Below are 15426 nucleotides of genomic sequence, written 5' to 3'. Positions count from 1 at the left end.
CATTGTTTCTGGGGGAAAAAGCATTCTGAGTTCTGAGTCATTTACAAATGACTGTTTAGAATCTGGGTCATTGATAAACTAGGGGCTGCCTAGCTTTTACTTTAACACAAAATTTGTGTGCATTGTTTTCTAATTATTTCATGTGTTTGTATGTCTTATTTAGTCATGTACATTATAAATTATTTGAGTGTAGGAATAATTTTTTTATTATATAACCCACAAAGTATCTAGCACAGTATTCTGGACATAGAAAGCATTTATGCAAACTCTAAATATTTCTCAGAGTGTTTTGTGCACCAGGCACTCTGGAAAGTAAAAGGTTAAAGAGCACAGCATCTGTGTTTCCTAAAAGTTCACAGTCTAGTTGGGGAATAAGAAGGAAGTATCCCCCCCCAGAAGAAGTCAGCTCCTCCCTCAGCTGTCAAAGAAGCCTACCTGACGTAGAGGGAAATAGGCACCATGGTGTTGAGGATAATGAAGTAGGACCAGAACATAAGGGTGGCAGAGAAAACTGATGAAGAGACATAGTCTTCCCACGGCAGATAATCCTGGAAGTAGTAACCTTTGTTGTTTTCCCAAATATAATGACCAACTGCTAGGAGAAAACACATGCAGCCTAAAAACAGGAAAATCTAGAAATCAAAAAAAGAATTAAATTAACATTTCATCCAAGATGTACTGCTTTAGTTCTACCATCTGGAGTCTCTCCCTCAACAAAGCTTCTCTCTTTTCTTCGAGGGCAGGGTGGGGGGTTCCCCCCTGAAGCTCACAGTCTCTAGGCAGTAGTCCACAAGACAGAAAAGAAAGCCCAGCAGGAGTCATCCTTGGGATTTTGATAGGACAAAACAGTAACTAAAATGCATTAAGTATTAAGTGCCAATAACAGTGCTAAGTACTCTACGTGTATTATTTACTATTATTCTCGTCTTTTAATAATAGATAATAAACTTGATATTAAGAATGGAAAAGTATTTTGCCTGAAGTTATCTGGCTACTATCCAGGAGAGACAGGTTTTGGACCAGTTCCAGAACCCAAGCTCTTAATTACTCCATTATTGAAGTGAGGTTCTACTTTAACAAAAGTATAAAAAGTGTGACACTGGCTTAGCAGTTGCAGGTGAGGAGGTGAGAAGGAAATGGATGTAAAAGGCTGACAATATAGCAATCATGTTTACAGAAAGAAGATGGTAAAATAGGAAGGCAGACCATGTGCCTACTGAGCCTAGAACTCTAAGGGAAGTGGTTGGAAAGAATTAGAATATTAGTGTGTGTGGACTGACTTTGACAAAGGAAAGATTTGAAGTAGGCGAATAATTGCAAGAGGAATAGAGTGAAATTTGGGGCTTCCCTGTGGCTCAGACAGTAAAGCATCTGCCTGCAATGCGGGAGACCCAGGTTCAATCTCTGGGTCAGGAAGATCCCCTGGAGAAGGAAATGGCAACCCACTCCAGTACTCTTGCCTGGAGAATTCCATGGACTGAGGAGCCTGGTGAGCTACAGTCCATGGGGTCGCAAAGAGCCAGACATGACTGAGCAACTTCACTTTCACTTTCACTTGGGTCATCAAATTAAATCACTATCTTGAAGAGATATCTCCACTCCCATGTTCAATGAAGCGTTATTTGCAATGGCCAAGACATGGAAACAATCTAAGTGTCTATCGACAGATGAATGGATAAAGAAAATGTGATACACACACACTCACACACAGACACAGACACAGACACACACACACACAGACACACACACACTACAATGGAACATTATTCAGCCATGAAAAAAGGGAATTCTATAATTTGTGATAAATGCCCAACTCTTTAAGAAACTGCCAAATGCTTTCCAAAGTGGTTATACAATTTTACATTCCATCAGCATCACATGCCCACATATCTACAAAGAAGACATGTATTGTTACTGTGAACTTCTAAGTCTACTCAGAGGTCTTCAAACCTATGCCCTTTGTCACAAGGTGTGAACTGTTCAAAGTAACCCATCCCCACTGGTAGAAAACTGTAGGTCTCAACTTTGAGTCACTGATAAAAAGTCTTTGAAGACAAGAGTATTAAGGCAGAAGAAGCAGATCTAACTAGGACCACTCTCAAAAAATGAGATTTAAAAATCTTTTTTATTATAAAAAACTTCAAACACATATTAAGATATTAAATATTATAATGAACCTCTATGTACCCATCACCCAGCTTCATCAATGATCAATTCATGGCTGGTTTTATTTTATTCCAAATCTCCTCTTCCTCTGTCCTCTCTTTTATTTTAAGCAAATTTCTCACATTATATAATTTTATTTGGAAACTGTTTAATATATATCTTTAAAGGATCTTACTTAATATATATCTTTAAAGGACCTTACTTAAACACATAATCACGATACCTTTATCACTTAAAAAGTTAGTAATAAACCCTCAATATCATTCAATATTTGAGACTTGAGAGTTGAATGAGGGATGAAAGAGAATAAAGCAGGAGCATTAAGATAAAAAAGAACAAAATCTGCTTTTATTCCTAGCCTAATGCAGATTCATATTGAGTAGTTTCATTCTTTGTGATGCAGGTTTCTCTGGGGCCATAAAACTCTTCATAATCTTACTCCCCCTTTGTTCTGCTTCTCTTCACTGAGTTATGTGACAGAATGGCTTCTCCTCATGGTTCAGATTAAACTTTAATGATGAGTTCTAATGGCTGTGCTTTATCCATGTCAGTTAAGTTCAGTCACTCAGTCGTGTCTGACTCTTTGCAATCCCATGGACTGCAGCATACCAGGATTCCCTGTCCATCACCAACTTCCAGAGCCTGCTTGAACTCATGTCCATCAAATCGATGATGCCATTCAACCATCTCATCCTCTGTCATCTCCTTCTCCTCTTGCCTTCAATCTTCCCCAGCATTAGGGTCTTTGCAAATGAGTCAGTTCTTCCCATCAGGTGGCCCAAATTATTGGAGTTATAGCTTTAGCATCAGTCCTTCCAATGAACATTCAGGACTGATTTCCTTTAGGATGGACTGGTTGGATGTCCTTGCTGTCCAAGGGACTCTCAAGAGTCTTCTCCAACACCACAATTTAAAAGCATCATTTCTTCAGTGCTCAGCTTTCTTTATAGTCTAACTCTCACATCCATACATGACTACTGGAAAAACCATAGCCTTGACTAGACGGACCTTTGTTGGCAAAGTAATATCTCTGCTTTTGAATATGCTTTCTAGATTGGTCATAGCTTTTCTTCCAAGGAGCAAGTGTCTTTTAATTTCATGGCTGCAGTCACCATCTGCAGTGATTTTGGAGCCCCCCAAAATAAAGTCTGTCACCGTTTCCATTGTTTCCCCATCTATTTGCTATGAAGTGATGGGACCAGATGCCATGATCTTCATTTTCTGAATGTTGAGTTTTAAGCCAACCTTTTCACTCTCTTTCACTTTCAATAAGAGGTTCTTATGTTCTTCTTCACTTTCGGCCATAAGGATGGTATCATCTGCATATCTGAGGTTATTGATACTTCTCCCAGCAATCTTGATTCCAGCTTGTGCTTCATCCAGCCCGGCATTTCTCATGATGTGTTCTGCATATAAGTTAAATAACCAGGGTGATAATATACAGCCTTAAGGTACTCCTTTCCCAATTTGGAACCAGTCTGTTGTTTCATGTCCAGTTCTAACTGTTGCTTCTTATCCTGCATACACATTTCTTAGGAGGTAGGTCAGGTAGTCTGGTATTCCCATCTCTTTCAGAATTTTCCTCAGTTTGTTGTGATCCACACAGTTAAAGGCTTTGGCATAGTCAATAAAGCAGAAGTAGATGTTTTTCTGGAACTCTATAGTTTTTTCAGTGATCCAGCAGATGTTGGCAATTTGATCTCTGGTTCCTCTGCCTTTTCTAAATCCAGCTTGAACATCTGGAAGTTCTTGGTTCACATGCTGTTGAAGCCTGGCTTGGAGAATTTTGAGCATTACTTTACTAGCGTGTGAAATGAGTGCAATTATATGGTAGTTTGAACATTCTTTGGCATTGCCTTTCTTTGGGATAGGAATGAAAACTGACCTTTTCCAGTCCTGTGGCCACTTCTGAGTTTTCCAAATTTACTGGTATATTGAGTGCAGCACTTCCACAGAATCATCTTTTAGGGTTTGAAATAGCTCAACTGGAATTCCATCACCTCCACTAGCTTTGTTCATAGTGATGCTTTCTATGGTCCACTTGACTTCACATTCCAGGATGTCTGGCTCTAGGTCAGTGATCACAAATCATGGTTATCTGGGTCATGAAGATCTTTTTTGTACAGTTCTTCTGTGTATTCTTTTTTTTTTCCCCCAAACTTATTTATTTTTAATTGAAAGCAAATTGCTTCACAATATTGTATTGGTTTCTGCCATACATCAACATGAATCAGCCACAGGTATACATATGTCCCCTCTCTCTTGAACCACATTCATTTTTTTTTGAAGTTTTTTTTTTTTAATTTTATTTTATTTTTAAACTTTACAATATTGTATTAGTTTTGCCAAATATTGAAATGAATCCGCCACAGGTATACCCGCGTTCCCCATCCTGAACCCTCCTCCCTCCTCCCTCCCCTACCCTCCCTCTGGGTCGTCCCAGTGCACCAGCCCCAAGCATCCAGTACCATGCATCGAACCTGGACTGGCGACTCATTTCATACATGATATTATACATGTTTCAATGCTATTCTCCCAAATCTCCCCACCCTCTCCCTCTCCCACAGAGTCCATAAGACTGATCTATACATCTTCTGTGTATTCTTGACCCCTCTTCTTAATATCTTCTGCTTCTTTTAGGTCCATACCATTTCTGTCCTTTATTGTGCCCGTCTTTACATGAAACGTTCCCTTGGTATCTTGAATTTTCTTGAAGAGATCTCTAGACTTTCCTATTCTATTGTTTTCCTCTACTTGTTTGTATGGATCACTGAGGAAGGCTTTCTTATCTCTCCTTGCTATTCTTTGGAACTCTGCATTTAGATGCATATATCCTTCCTTTTCTCCTTTGCCTTCAGCTTCTCTTATTTTCTCAGTTATTTGTAAGGCTCCTCAGACAACCATTTTGTCCTTTAGCATTTCTTTTTCTTGGGGATGGTCTTGATCCCTGCCTCCTCTACAATGCCATGAACCTCCGAACCTCCATCCATAGTTCTTCAGGTACTCTGCCTATCAGATCTAATCACTTGAATCTATTTCTCACTTCCACTGTATAATCGTAAGGGATTTGATTTAGGTCATACCTGAATGGTCTAGTGCTTTTCCCTATTTTCTTCAATTTCAGTCTGAATTTGGCAATAAGGAGTTCATGATCTGAGACACAGTCAGCTCCCAGTCTTGTTTTTGCTGACTGTATAGAGCGTCTCCATCTTTGTCTGCAAACAATATAATTAATCTGATTTCGGTATTGACCATCTGATGATGTCCATGTGTAGAGTCGTCTTCCATGTGGCCAATATTAAATTTGAAACCATATTCCTCTACCTGCCACTTCTCCAGCCCCAATTCTATCAACTCCAGTTGTTAAAAAGGAAGGAAGGTAAAATGATGATAATAAATTATTATTACTTACTTATAAATATAAATTTATTTTTAATTATTTTAAATTATTAGAATAAATAAACTTGACACCCTCTAAAGTTGTGGGAGAAAATTACAGAGTGACTTTCAACACTGCTTCTGCTCCATCCCTGTTAATGACCCATCAGTCGTTTCTAGGGCTGTGCCCTCCCCTCAACCAGAAAGGAAATCAGTTCTATCAGACCAAGCCCCTGAGCGCAGGACTTCTCCCACTCAGAGAGGCCTGCAGGGGCAGTACACAATCTGCTGTTTCCTCATTCCTAGAGCTTTTCCTGCCATCCTGAGACTTTCTAAAATCTTGCAGATGGTCTCTTTCTTAAGAAACATTTATGCTGTGATGGGGTTTATTGGTACTTAGTCTCTAAAGCTTCACAGTGCTTCCTCTGTATAGGAAGAAAGAAATAAGAAATTGGTTGTTGCTACAAACCCCAAACTTTACTTTGTTTATTATGAGAGCCAGTCAGACCCAAGAAGAGCAGATTACCTCCCATTTTGTACTGTGTGTCCAGTAAAGGCTGAAAGAGATTCTCAAGTCTGTCAAGAACTAAGGCCATTGCTGATCACAGTCCTAGGCAGCCTGTAAAAAGAATATTCCTCGGTCCTTGGGCCTTTCACTTCTGTGCTTTTCACTGTACCTTTTCACTCCAGAAGTACAGCCTAGATTTCTGGCATCATTTAAATTTCAAGCACTGATTTTTTTTTTCTTTGCCCCACAAATACAGTCCTACTTAAAGAGACTAGGGTTCACAAAGCATTGTCACTGTGAGCTCTGGGGAGCTCTGGGCACAGGGAAAGGACCAGACTCCAGGTCAGCTATGGGTTTATCAAGAAGCGTCTTTACTCATCTTGCTTCCTGTCTCTGTCAGAATTTCCCCTAAGAATCATTTCTAAAAATGGGGAAGAAATGAAATGTTCAAATGAGGAAGAATTTCTGCTTCAGCTTGAGAAATGGAGTGCGTTATATCTAACTACACTGACAATGTCTTGGCAAAAATACCACATAAACAAAACTGCTGAGCTGATAAGAACCTAGCTAATTCGAGAACATTTCTTCATTTAGTAACCATTCAAAAGATACTTCCTGAGAACAGCTTTGTACAAGACACTCCCAAGGATGTAGAGATGGATATAATTTCTACCTTAGAGGCTCATAATTTGGTAGCTCAGGCACTCATTTGTCTTTCTAACTTAGCACAGAATAATGATGCTTCTATTATGTGTTATTTTCCAGTAGTCATGTATGGATGTGAGAGTTGGACTATAAAGAAAGCTGAGGGCCGAAGAATTAATGCTTTTAAACTGTGGTGTTGGAGAAGATTCTTAAGAGTCCTTTGGACTGCGAGGAGATCCAACTGGTCAATCCTAAAGGAAATCAGTCCTGAATATTCATTGGAAAGACTGATGCTGAAGCTGAAACTGCAGTACTTTGGTGCCCTGATGCGAAGAGCTGACTCATTTGAAAAGACCCTAATACTGGGAAAGATTGAGGGCAGGAGGAGAAGGGGACGACAGAGGATGAGATGGTTGGATGGCATCACTGACTCAGTGGACATGAGTTTGAGTAAACTCCGGGAGTTGGTGATGGACAGAGAGGCCTGGCATGCTGCGGTTCATGGAGTCACAAAGAGTCGGACACGACTGAGTGACTGAACTGAACTGATTATATGCTAAACACAGTTCTAGGGACTGGGATACAATGGTGATAAAAGACAACGTCTTAACTCTCAAAGGGTTTGTAATCCTGTGGATATAGGTGGAAAACAAGCAAGTTAAGAAATGAAAAATACAAGTTAACTAGTGCTAAATGCTGTGAGGGAGAAGGCAATGGCATCCCACTCCAGTACTCTTGCCTGGAAAATCCCATGGACGGAGGAGCCTGGTAGGCTGCAGTCTGTGGGGTCGCTAAGAGTGGGACACGACTGAGAGCCTTCACTTTCACTTTTCACTTTCATGCATTGGAGGAGGAAACGGCAACCCACTCCAGTGTTCTTGCCTGGAGAATCCCAGGGACGGCGGGGCCTGGTGGGCTGCCGTCTATGGGGTCGCACAGAGTTGGACACGACTGAAGCGACTTAGCAATAGCAAATGCTGTGAGGAAAATAAAACAAGTTAACAGAATAAAAAAGGTCTTGGTGGAGGTGATGCCCACTTTAGATGGGTGGCAGAGAAGGCTTCTCTGAAAAGGAGATGTTAAAACCCTGAAAAAGAAGCAAGCCATGCAAAGGCCTATGCAGCCATTGGCCAGCCAGAATGAAGTTCCCATGAGAGGAAGAAGTCTGCTCTCTCACTTGATTTGTAGTTTGCCTGGGTATAGATTTCTAGGTCAAACTGAGAACTTTGAAGGTATGAACCTCTGGTTTCCAGGACTCAGTAGTGCTGGTGAGAAATCTGATGCCAATCTAATTCTCATTGTTTGTTCATATCTTACTCTTATCTCTATGAAAACTTTGAGGTACTTCTAAACACCACTGGAGCTCTAGAATTTCATGATGTTTAATGGATGTTTTAAATCTGAAATTCATATCCTTCTTCGATTATAGGAAATATTCTTCTATTATTTCTTTGACAATATTGTTCCCTCCATTTTTGCATTCTGATACTCCTGGGAGATCCTGTGGGGGTTCTTGGTTTGGTCCTCCAATTAAAAAAAGTATTTATCTCTTAGATTTTTGGTTTTAAGGTCTAGTATTCTTTGACTCTTTATTTCAGCCCTTCTATTGACTTTTTAATTTCAGTAGTTTTTACTTTCCAAAATTCTTTTTTGTTGTTCTTAGATTGCTTATTTTATTCTTTGATTAAAAAAAATTGTAGGGAATTCCCTAGCAGTCCAGTGGTTAAGTTTCCACACTTTTGCTGTTGGCCTAGGGTTGATGCCCAAGCCACAGCATGGCCAAAAAAAAAAAAAAAAGAATCAGTCTATTCTTATTTGTGCAATTGTTTCTTCTAAGAATAGTGAAATTCTTTTGAAAGTTCTTTTCTCTTTTGAATTATAATGTTTTTTCCAGAGTCAGTTATTCTATTTGTCCTCATCCTCTTCTTTTGTGCTCCTGGTTTTTTTTCCAGATCACTTAAAAACAGAAGTAAAAGAGTAGTTTGACCATTATAGGTTGGCTTTATTTCCTTTGGATAGTTTCATTTCCCTAGTAGGCCACTCCCCTGAATGGGAAGATGGAACCACGAGCTCTGTGTAGGTAGGCAAAATGTGTTAGTTCACTGGTTTTACCCTAGGATATAAAAGGAACTTGCAGGCAAACTTGAGTCCCCCAAATTTAAAATAAAGTGGGTTTACTCAGAAGTGATGACACCCACATTAGAAGCCCTAGCCCTCTGCAGAGGTTGTTAAATTTCTTCAGAAAGCAGTTCTCTTGTTTGAGACTGGAAGTCAAATACATTTGTTTTTGCTATATGGATGCCTATAGGGGTGTTAGGATGGTACAGAGGGCCAGTGGTTGTCCAAGCTGTTTTATGGGCAGTTTTAAAATTAGTTGTCCTGATTATTATATCCACATATCTTACTCCTGCTCTCCATTTCTGCCCTCTCAAGCTTGGAACTACTCTTGAGGAATGCATTGCTGCTGAAGAGGAACGCATTGCCACCAAAGCTTCCACTATTCTGGCTTACCTATCAGTACAATCTAGCAACTTTATGCGTTCCCAAAGCCCATCAACTTCTTGGGTCTGCTGATGGTTCTTCATCCTTTGTCAGAGAATTTATTTTCTATTTGTACTTTCTCACAGTCGTACCGGGCTCGAACAGCAACATCCTTCTTAAACTAGATGCCCAAGAGGAAGCATGGGACCCAAGATGATACTCCCTATTTTCTGAAGGAAAAATTGCATGAAAGAGCTCACAAATGCAGGAATTCATAGCAGCTAGTTGGCTAGTGTAGCTGCTCTGGGCATCTACACCACTTCTCTGCTGAATCCACCTTGTAGGAATTTGAATAGAGAACTACATTCTCTCTTTGAAGACTCCCACTGCAGATCTCTCCATGCAGGTGTGCATGCTAAGTCGCTTCAGTCATGTCCAACTCTTTGCAACCCTATGGACTGTAGCCTGCCAGGGTCCTCTGTCCATGGGGACTCTCCAGGCAAGAATACTGGAAAGGGTTGCCATGCCCTCCTCCAGGGATGGAACCCTCATCTCTTAAGTCTCCTGCATTGGCAGGCAGGTTCTTTACCACTAGTACCACCTCAGAAACCCAGATACCTCTGCTTTAATCTGCTCTAGGCCTGCTATTCAGCTATTATCCTAGGACTTCCTTTCAGTGTTTGCATGTTTCCTGGCTTCCAAATCTTTCTTGGTTTATTCTCTTCTTTTGCTTGAGTATACTTTAGAAACATCCTAAGAGAGGATACGTAAGGAGTAAATTTTTTTTGAGTCTTTGCACATACCGAAATTTCTTTATACTCGCATTTTATTGACAGCTTCAATGGATTTAGAATTAGAAGATGCAAATATTTTTCTGGCAGACTTTCGAAGGCAACAACATTTACCTTCTGCTGTTGCTGTTGAGGAGGTCAATGCCATTCTGATTCTTGTTTATGACCTTTTATTTCTCTCTGAAAGCTCTTGCTGCTGCTAAGTCACTTCAGTCGTGTCCCACTCTGTGCGACCCCATAGACAGCAGCCCATCAGGCTCTCCCACCCCTGGGATTCTCCAGGCAAGAGTACTGGAGTGGGGTGCCATCGCCTTCTCCACTGAAAGCTCTTAGGATCTTTTAAAAAATTTTATAATTTCTTCACATGTGGTCAGATTTTCATGTTAAATAGACTTGTCACGTGTTTTAATTTTATCTCCACAGGGTGATAGCAAGCATAGCAGAAAGAGAATTGACTCTGAAAAGTTATGCCTAGATGGATAGGTGTGATCATTGAATAAAATTATGTATGTAAAGCATCTGGCACATATTGATGCTCTATCTTCCCAAAGTGAATTTATATACTTGACAGCTGGACCCAGGACTTATAAATCCTTATGGTCCTCATAATACCTGGCACATATTAGATTCTCAATAAAAATGACTTCACCTCACCATACACAAAAAATAAACTCAAGATGGCTTAAAGACTTAAACAAAAGACATCATCATAAAACCCCTAGAAGAGAGCATAGGCAAAACATTCTGTGTGACGTAAATTGTACTGATGTTTTCTTAGGTCAGTCTCCCAAGGCAATAGAAATATAAACAAAATGAAAAAAAATGGGACCTAATCAAACTTACAAGCTTTTGCACAGGCAAGGAAACCATAAACAAAATGAAAAGACAACCTACAGAATGGGAGAAAATATTTGCAAATGATGCAAGTGAAAAAGGCTTAATTTCCAAAACATACAAACAGCATAAACAAATGAACAACAAAAAAACAAACAACCTTATCCAAAAATGGGCAGCAGACCTAAATAAACATTTCTCCAAAGAAGATACCCAAGTGATTAATAGACACAAGAAAAAACGTTCAACATCAAGAATTATTAGAGAAATACAAAGCAAAACTATAATGAAGTACCATTTTAACTGGTCAGAATGGTCATCATCAAAAAGTCTACAAATAACAAATGCTGGAAAGGGTGTGCAGAAAAGGGAATCCTCTTACACTGTTGGTGGGAATGTATATTGGTACAGCCACTGTGGAAAATAGCATAAAGATTCCTCAGAAAACTAAAAGTAGAATTACCATATGATCTAGCAATCCCACTTCTGGTCATACACTCAGACAACACTATAATTCAAAAAGATACATGCACTCCTTGGTTCATAGCAGCTCTATTCATAATAGCCACGACATGAAAACAAAGTAAATGTCCACTGACAGATGAATGGATAAAGATGTGGTACACATATATAATAGAATACTACTCGGCCATAAAAAAGAATGAAATAATGCCATTTCCAGCAACATGGCTGCAGCTAGAGATTGTCATATTAATACTAAGTGAAGTAAGTTAAAAAGAGAAAGACAAATATCATATGATTTCACTTATATGTGGAATCTAAAATATGGCACAAATGAACCCATTTATGAAACAAAATAGAATCACGGACATACAGAACAGACTGGTGGTTGCCAAGGGGGAAGGATGGAGTGGGAGGTTGGGGTTAGCAGATGTAAGCTTTTATATATAGAATGGATAAACAACAAGGTCCTACTGAACAGCATAAAAAATTATAGTCAATATCCTATGATAAACCATAATGGGAAAGAATATTAAATAAGGAAGTATATATATGCATAGCTGAATTACTTTGCTGTATAGCAGTAATGAACATAACTCTAAATCAACTACACTTTAATAAAAAAATATGACTTGACAATGAGTCTTTGACATTATTTTTCTGTGGGACTTTATGTTATTTATCTTTACTATGACTTAACTTGCATATTTGTCAGTGGGAAAAATATTTCTTGACTTATTGTTCATAGATGTTGTGAAGCTGCTGTAAGTGAATGTGAAAATATTCTAAAAAGTTAAAATTCCTCTACAGGTGTCAAGTATTATCACTACCTTTCAGATAGGTAACCAGGTAGTTGAACTTTCTTAGGCATATGGGAGATATCTTGTTTTAAAGACAACCCTAGGCTAAATTACCTACTTATTCCCTAATGATACACTCTCTGATATTGTCAAAGGCATATTTACCTCTGCTGCCTTTCTGAATTCTCAACTATGATTATCTTCTTCATTAATAAACCAGGAAACGTCACTTTGTTTCAACTGCTGAAAGCTATGCAGACAGTAGTGGAAAGAAAAAGATAGTGAATACTAATATCTGGTCTCAAAGCTGAATGAACTTCCTAATTTTCTAAAATCCCAGTGGTGCAAGAGGTAAAGAATCTGCCTGCCAACGCAGGAGATGCAAGAGACACCAGTTCTATCCCTCGGTTGGGAAGATCCCCTGAAGGAGGGCATGGGAATCCACTCCAATATTCTTGCCTGGGAAATCCCACGCACAGATGAGCTTGGTGGGCTATAGTCCGTGGGGTCGCAAAGAGTTGGACATGACTGAACATGCACACACACATATGATAAGCATGGAAATTAACTAATTAATCTTCAATTTAAAATTTTATTCTTAAAGCTGATTATCATCTACTGAGTGCTTTTAAAAAATTTTTTATTGGTGTATAGCTGATTTACAATGTTGTGTTGTTTCAGGTATACAGCAAAGTGAATCATTTATACATATATCCACTCTTAGAGATTCTTTTCTCATATAGGCCATTACAGAGTATTCAGTAGACTTCCCTATGCTATACAGTAGGTCCTTGTTTGTTAACTATCTTATATATAGTAGTGTGTATATATCAATCCCAATCTCCTAATTTATCTCTCTCCCCTTACTGCCTAATAATCATAAATTTGTTTTCTACATCTGTGACTATTTCTGTTTTGTAAATAAGTTCATTTGTACTCTTTTTTTTTATGATTTCACATATAATCAGTATGTACTGAGTGCTTTTCAAATTTCATTTCTTAGCAGTAGAATCCTCTATTCTCTAACTGAAATTTTACAGAACAGATAAATGTGAGGCTGCTCTTTTTGAAGCAGGAACTTCAGAATGAAGAGGCCAGAACAAAACTCTTGATCTTCTCTATTCCCCCTGCAGCAGACCTTAGCCTTCTCTAAGGAAATAGAGTTTGAAAATCATTGGTTTAAGTAAGGTGATCTTATTAATCTAAGTAAGAGCTTATTGAAGTGGTCATGAGTTAAACTGGCTATGAAGAAAAAGAAAAAAAGTGTCAATGAGTTTTCTTCTTATCTGGTCCAGATATAAGTTTGTGGGGTCCTAAAACTGCTTGAGACTTTCAGACAAGTAAATTCTGACTTGAAAATACCAGCTACTGCTGTAGAAGGAAGCAAAGAAGGCCTATTTATAAAAATACAGAAAAGAGGTCTTTAACTTACCCAGAGCACGAGGACATTCATGAGGTGGTCTATGTGTGTCCGTTTAAAGGTGGACTTCCCACTGTTCTGCATTACTTTGGTGTCTGGTCCTAAGTTAAACAGGGAGACATCATCTCAGAATCTCTAAATATTCTCAAGAGGACTGAAATTGGGTTGAAATACACCTTTATGATCACTTTATCAAACTTCTTTCCAATGCTAAAGGATAAAGCCTTGGAGGAAGGCTCATGGTTGGTGCCCCAAACTCAAAGAATGGAAAATTTATTTCTTAGGATAATCCCAATTACTTCTGCAAACTGCATCAGTGCTGAAACCTCCCTCTCGGCAGCATCTTAGACAGTCTAGTTTTTCATTGGTAAGTCAGAATAGGGGCCTCAAGCTTCTCTCTCATCACCATCTGGTTTATTTAGCTTAGAAAAAGGGTCTTCTGACAAGGAGATATTCACCTTCTTTTGAGGAAACCCATAGCTGGACCAGGCTCTATTTAAAGTTTCTAACTAGGAAATGGAGAAAGTAAAAGGCAATGGCAAGTGATTTCTTCTGAGGTGGGAGCTGAGATTTCTCTGAAGCTGAGCGATAGAGACTTTGAACTTCATGATAGGACAGACAATAAGTAGAAATAAAGGACTTTTAATGACACACTGAGACTAGAGCTGGAAATTATGATCTTACTGTGGTTGTTGTCACGAATACTCACCGTCACCGAGGGCATAGGGAGCACAAAAGCTTCCTTCATTTTCCGGCACTACATTATAACTCCAGAAAATCCCTCACTAAGTATGAAGGATTATGGTTCTAAATGCCATCTCAGGATGGGCCACTGCTCAGGAGCCACATGTGCCCTTTCTCTGGCATGAACACTTCACACTGTATTTTATCTTCCCCATAATGAGCACCATGTTTATTCTCTCCACATGTGAGTAATCCACATGTATACCCTCCCCTTTCACACTGTTCTCCTTTCAAATGCTAATTCTATGTATACTTCTATGTGTATACCTTGTCTAGTGTCCAGATGTGGTTAGAAAGACTCATGAATGTTCTGTGGCCTTGGAACACAAAGCCTTCCACTATCAAAGGCAGGGCTGATATGCTGGCAGCTCAGTGTTTGGAAAAAAAGTCATTTTTTTTTTTTCCTAAAAAAATAGTTTTTTCTTAATTCCTCCATCCATTTATCCATCTCCCTGCCTCCCTTCTTCAAAGCCATAGTGTTCTGGTATATACCTGAGCATCATATCTACATCATGAAAACTAAGTGCCCACAATGTGGCTATGAATGGAATCCAGCAGGCTGGGGGTTTGTGACTCCAGAAAGACGTACCAGTAAAAATAACCAAGCCATAGCACCAATCTGTATTTCTGATGACACAGCCTCGGAGAATCAGTCTGTCATGATTCAGGATGTAGTTTTTTCCCTTATACATGAGTATTCCTGTGAATCTGTCCAACTTGTTATTGGGAGACTCACACCTCACTTCTCCTGAAAAAAAAAAAAAAAAAAAAGGAATAAGAGTCCTAATTCTGTAATCTTAATTCTTTCCTAACAGGAAGTTCAGTTCAGTTTAGTCACTCAGTTGTGTCCGACTCTTTGCGACCCCATGAACAGCAGCACACCAGGCCTCCCTGTCCATCACCAACTCCTGGAGTCCACCCAAACCCATGTCCACTGTGTCAGTGATGCCATCCAACCATCTCATCCTCTGTCGTCCCCTTCTCCTCCTGCCCTCAATCTTTCCCAGCAAAGAGGAGGCTTAATAGAAAAGAGGAAAGAACAAGCCTCTTTCAAAATATACACACACCTTTTTTTCCTATCCTTTCTCAGCCACTGCCCATTTCTCAGCAGCTCCCTTTAGAAAGGCAGACAGAGGGTTCTGGGCATCAGAGAAGAGTAATTCTGTGACATGGGTTATCCAGAAAGAGAACAACCCA

The 15426-nt window shown here is 39.3% G+C and overlaps 1 protein-coding gene across 25 annotated transcripts in view; it reads right to left on the bottom strand.

Annotated features, from left to right (window-relative positions):
- Positions 1-15426, bottom strand: part of LOC147367114 (phospholipid-transporting ATPase FetA-like) — a 101781-nt gene that overhangs the window by 35824 nt on the left and 50531 nt on the right. For 20 of the 25 annotated variants that reach the window (XR_015169809.1, XR_015169814.1, XR_015169807.1 and 17 more), the window contains 3 exons: positions 14819-14977; positions 13498-13586; positions 436-632 (listed from right to left, as the gene is read on the bottom strand). Coding sequence is in view for 15 of the 25 variants with exons in the window: in XM_086415684.1 (XP_086271810.1) it covers positions 436-632; positions 13498-13586; positions 14819-14977 (445 nt within the window). In the remaining 10 variants the exon portion in view is untranslated. The remainder of the gene's footprint in view (positions 1-435; positions 633-13497; positions 13587-14818; positions 14978-15426) is intronic. The other 5 variants (XM_086415693.1, XM_086415690.1, XM_086415692.1 and 2 more) reach the window with 1 other exon arrangement.

The sequence above is a fragment of the Bos grunniens genome, chromosome 8, assembly GCF_055505025.1.
Source record: "Bos grunniens cultivar Pamir isolate PY7600 chromosome 8, Bosgru_T2T1.0, whole genome shotgun sequence".
NCBI lineage: Eukaryota > Metazoa > Chordata > Mammalia > Artiodactyla > Bovidae > Bos > Bos grunniens.
The sequence above is the reverse complement of the archived record's forward strand: the minus strand, read 5'-3'. Positions and strand labels throughout refer to the sequence as shown.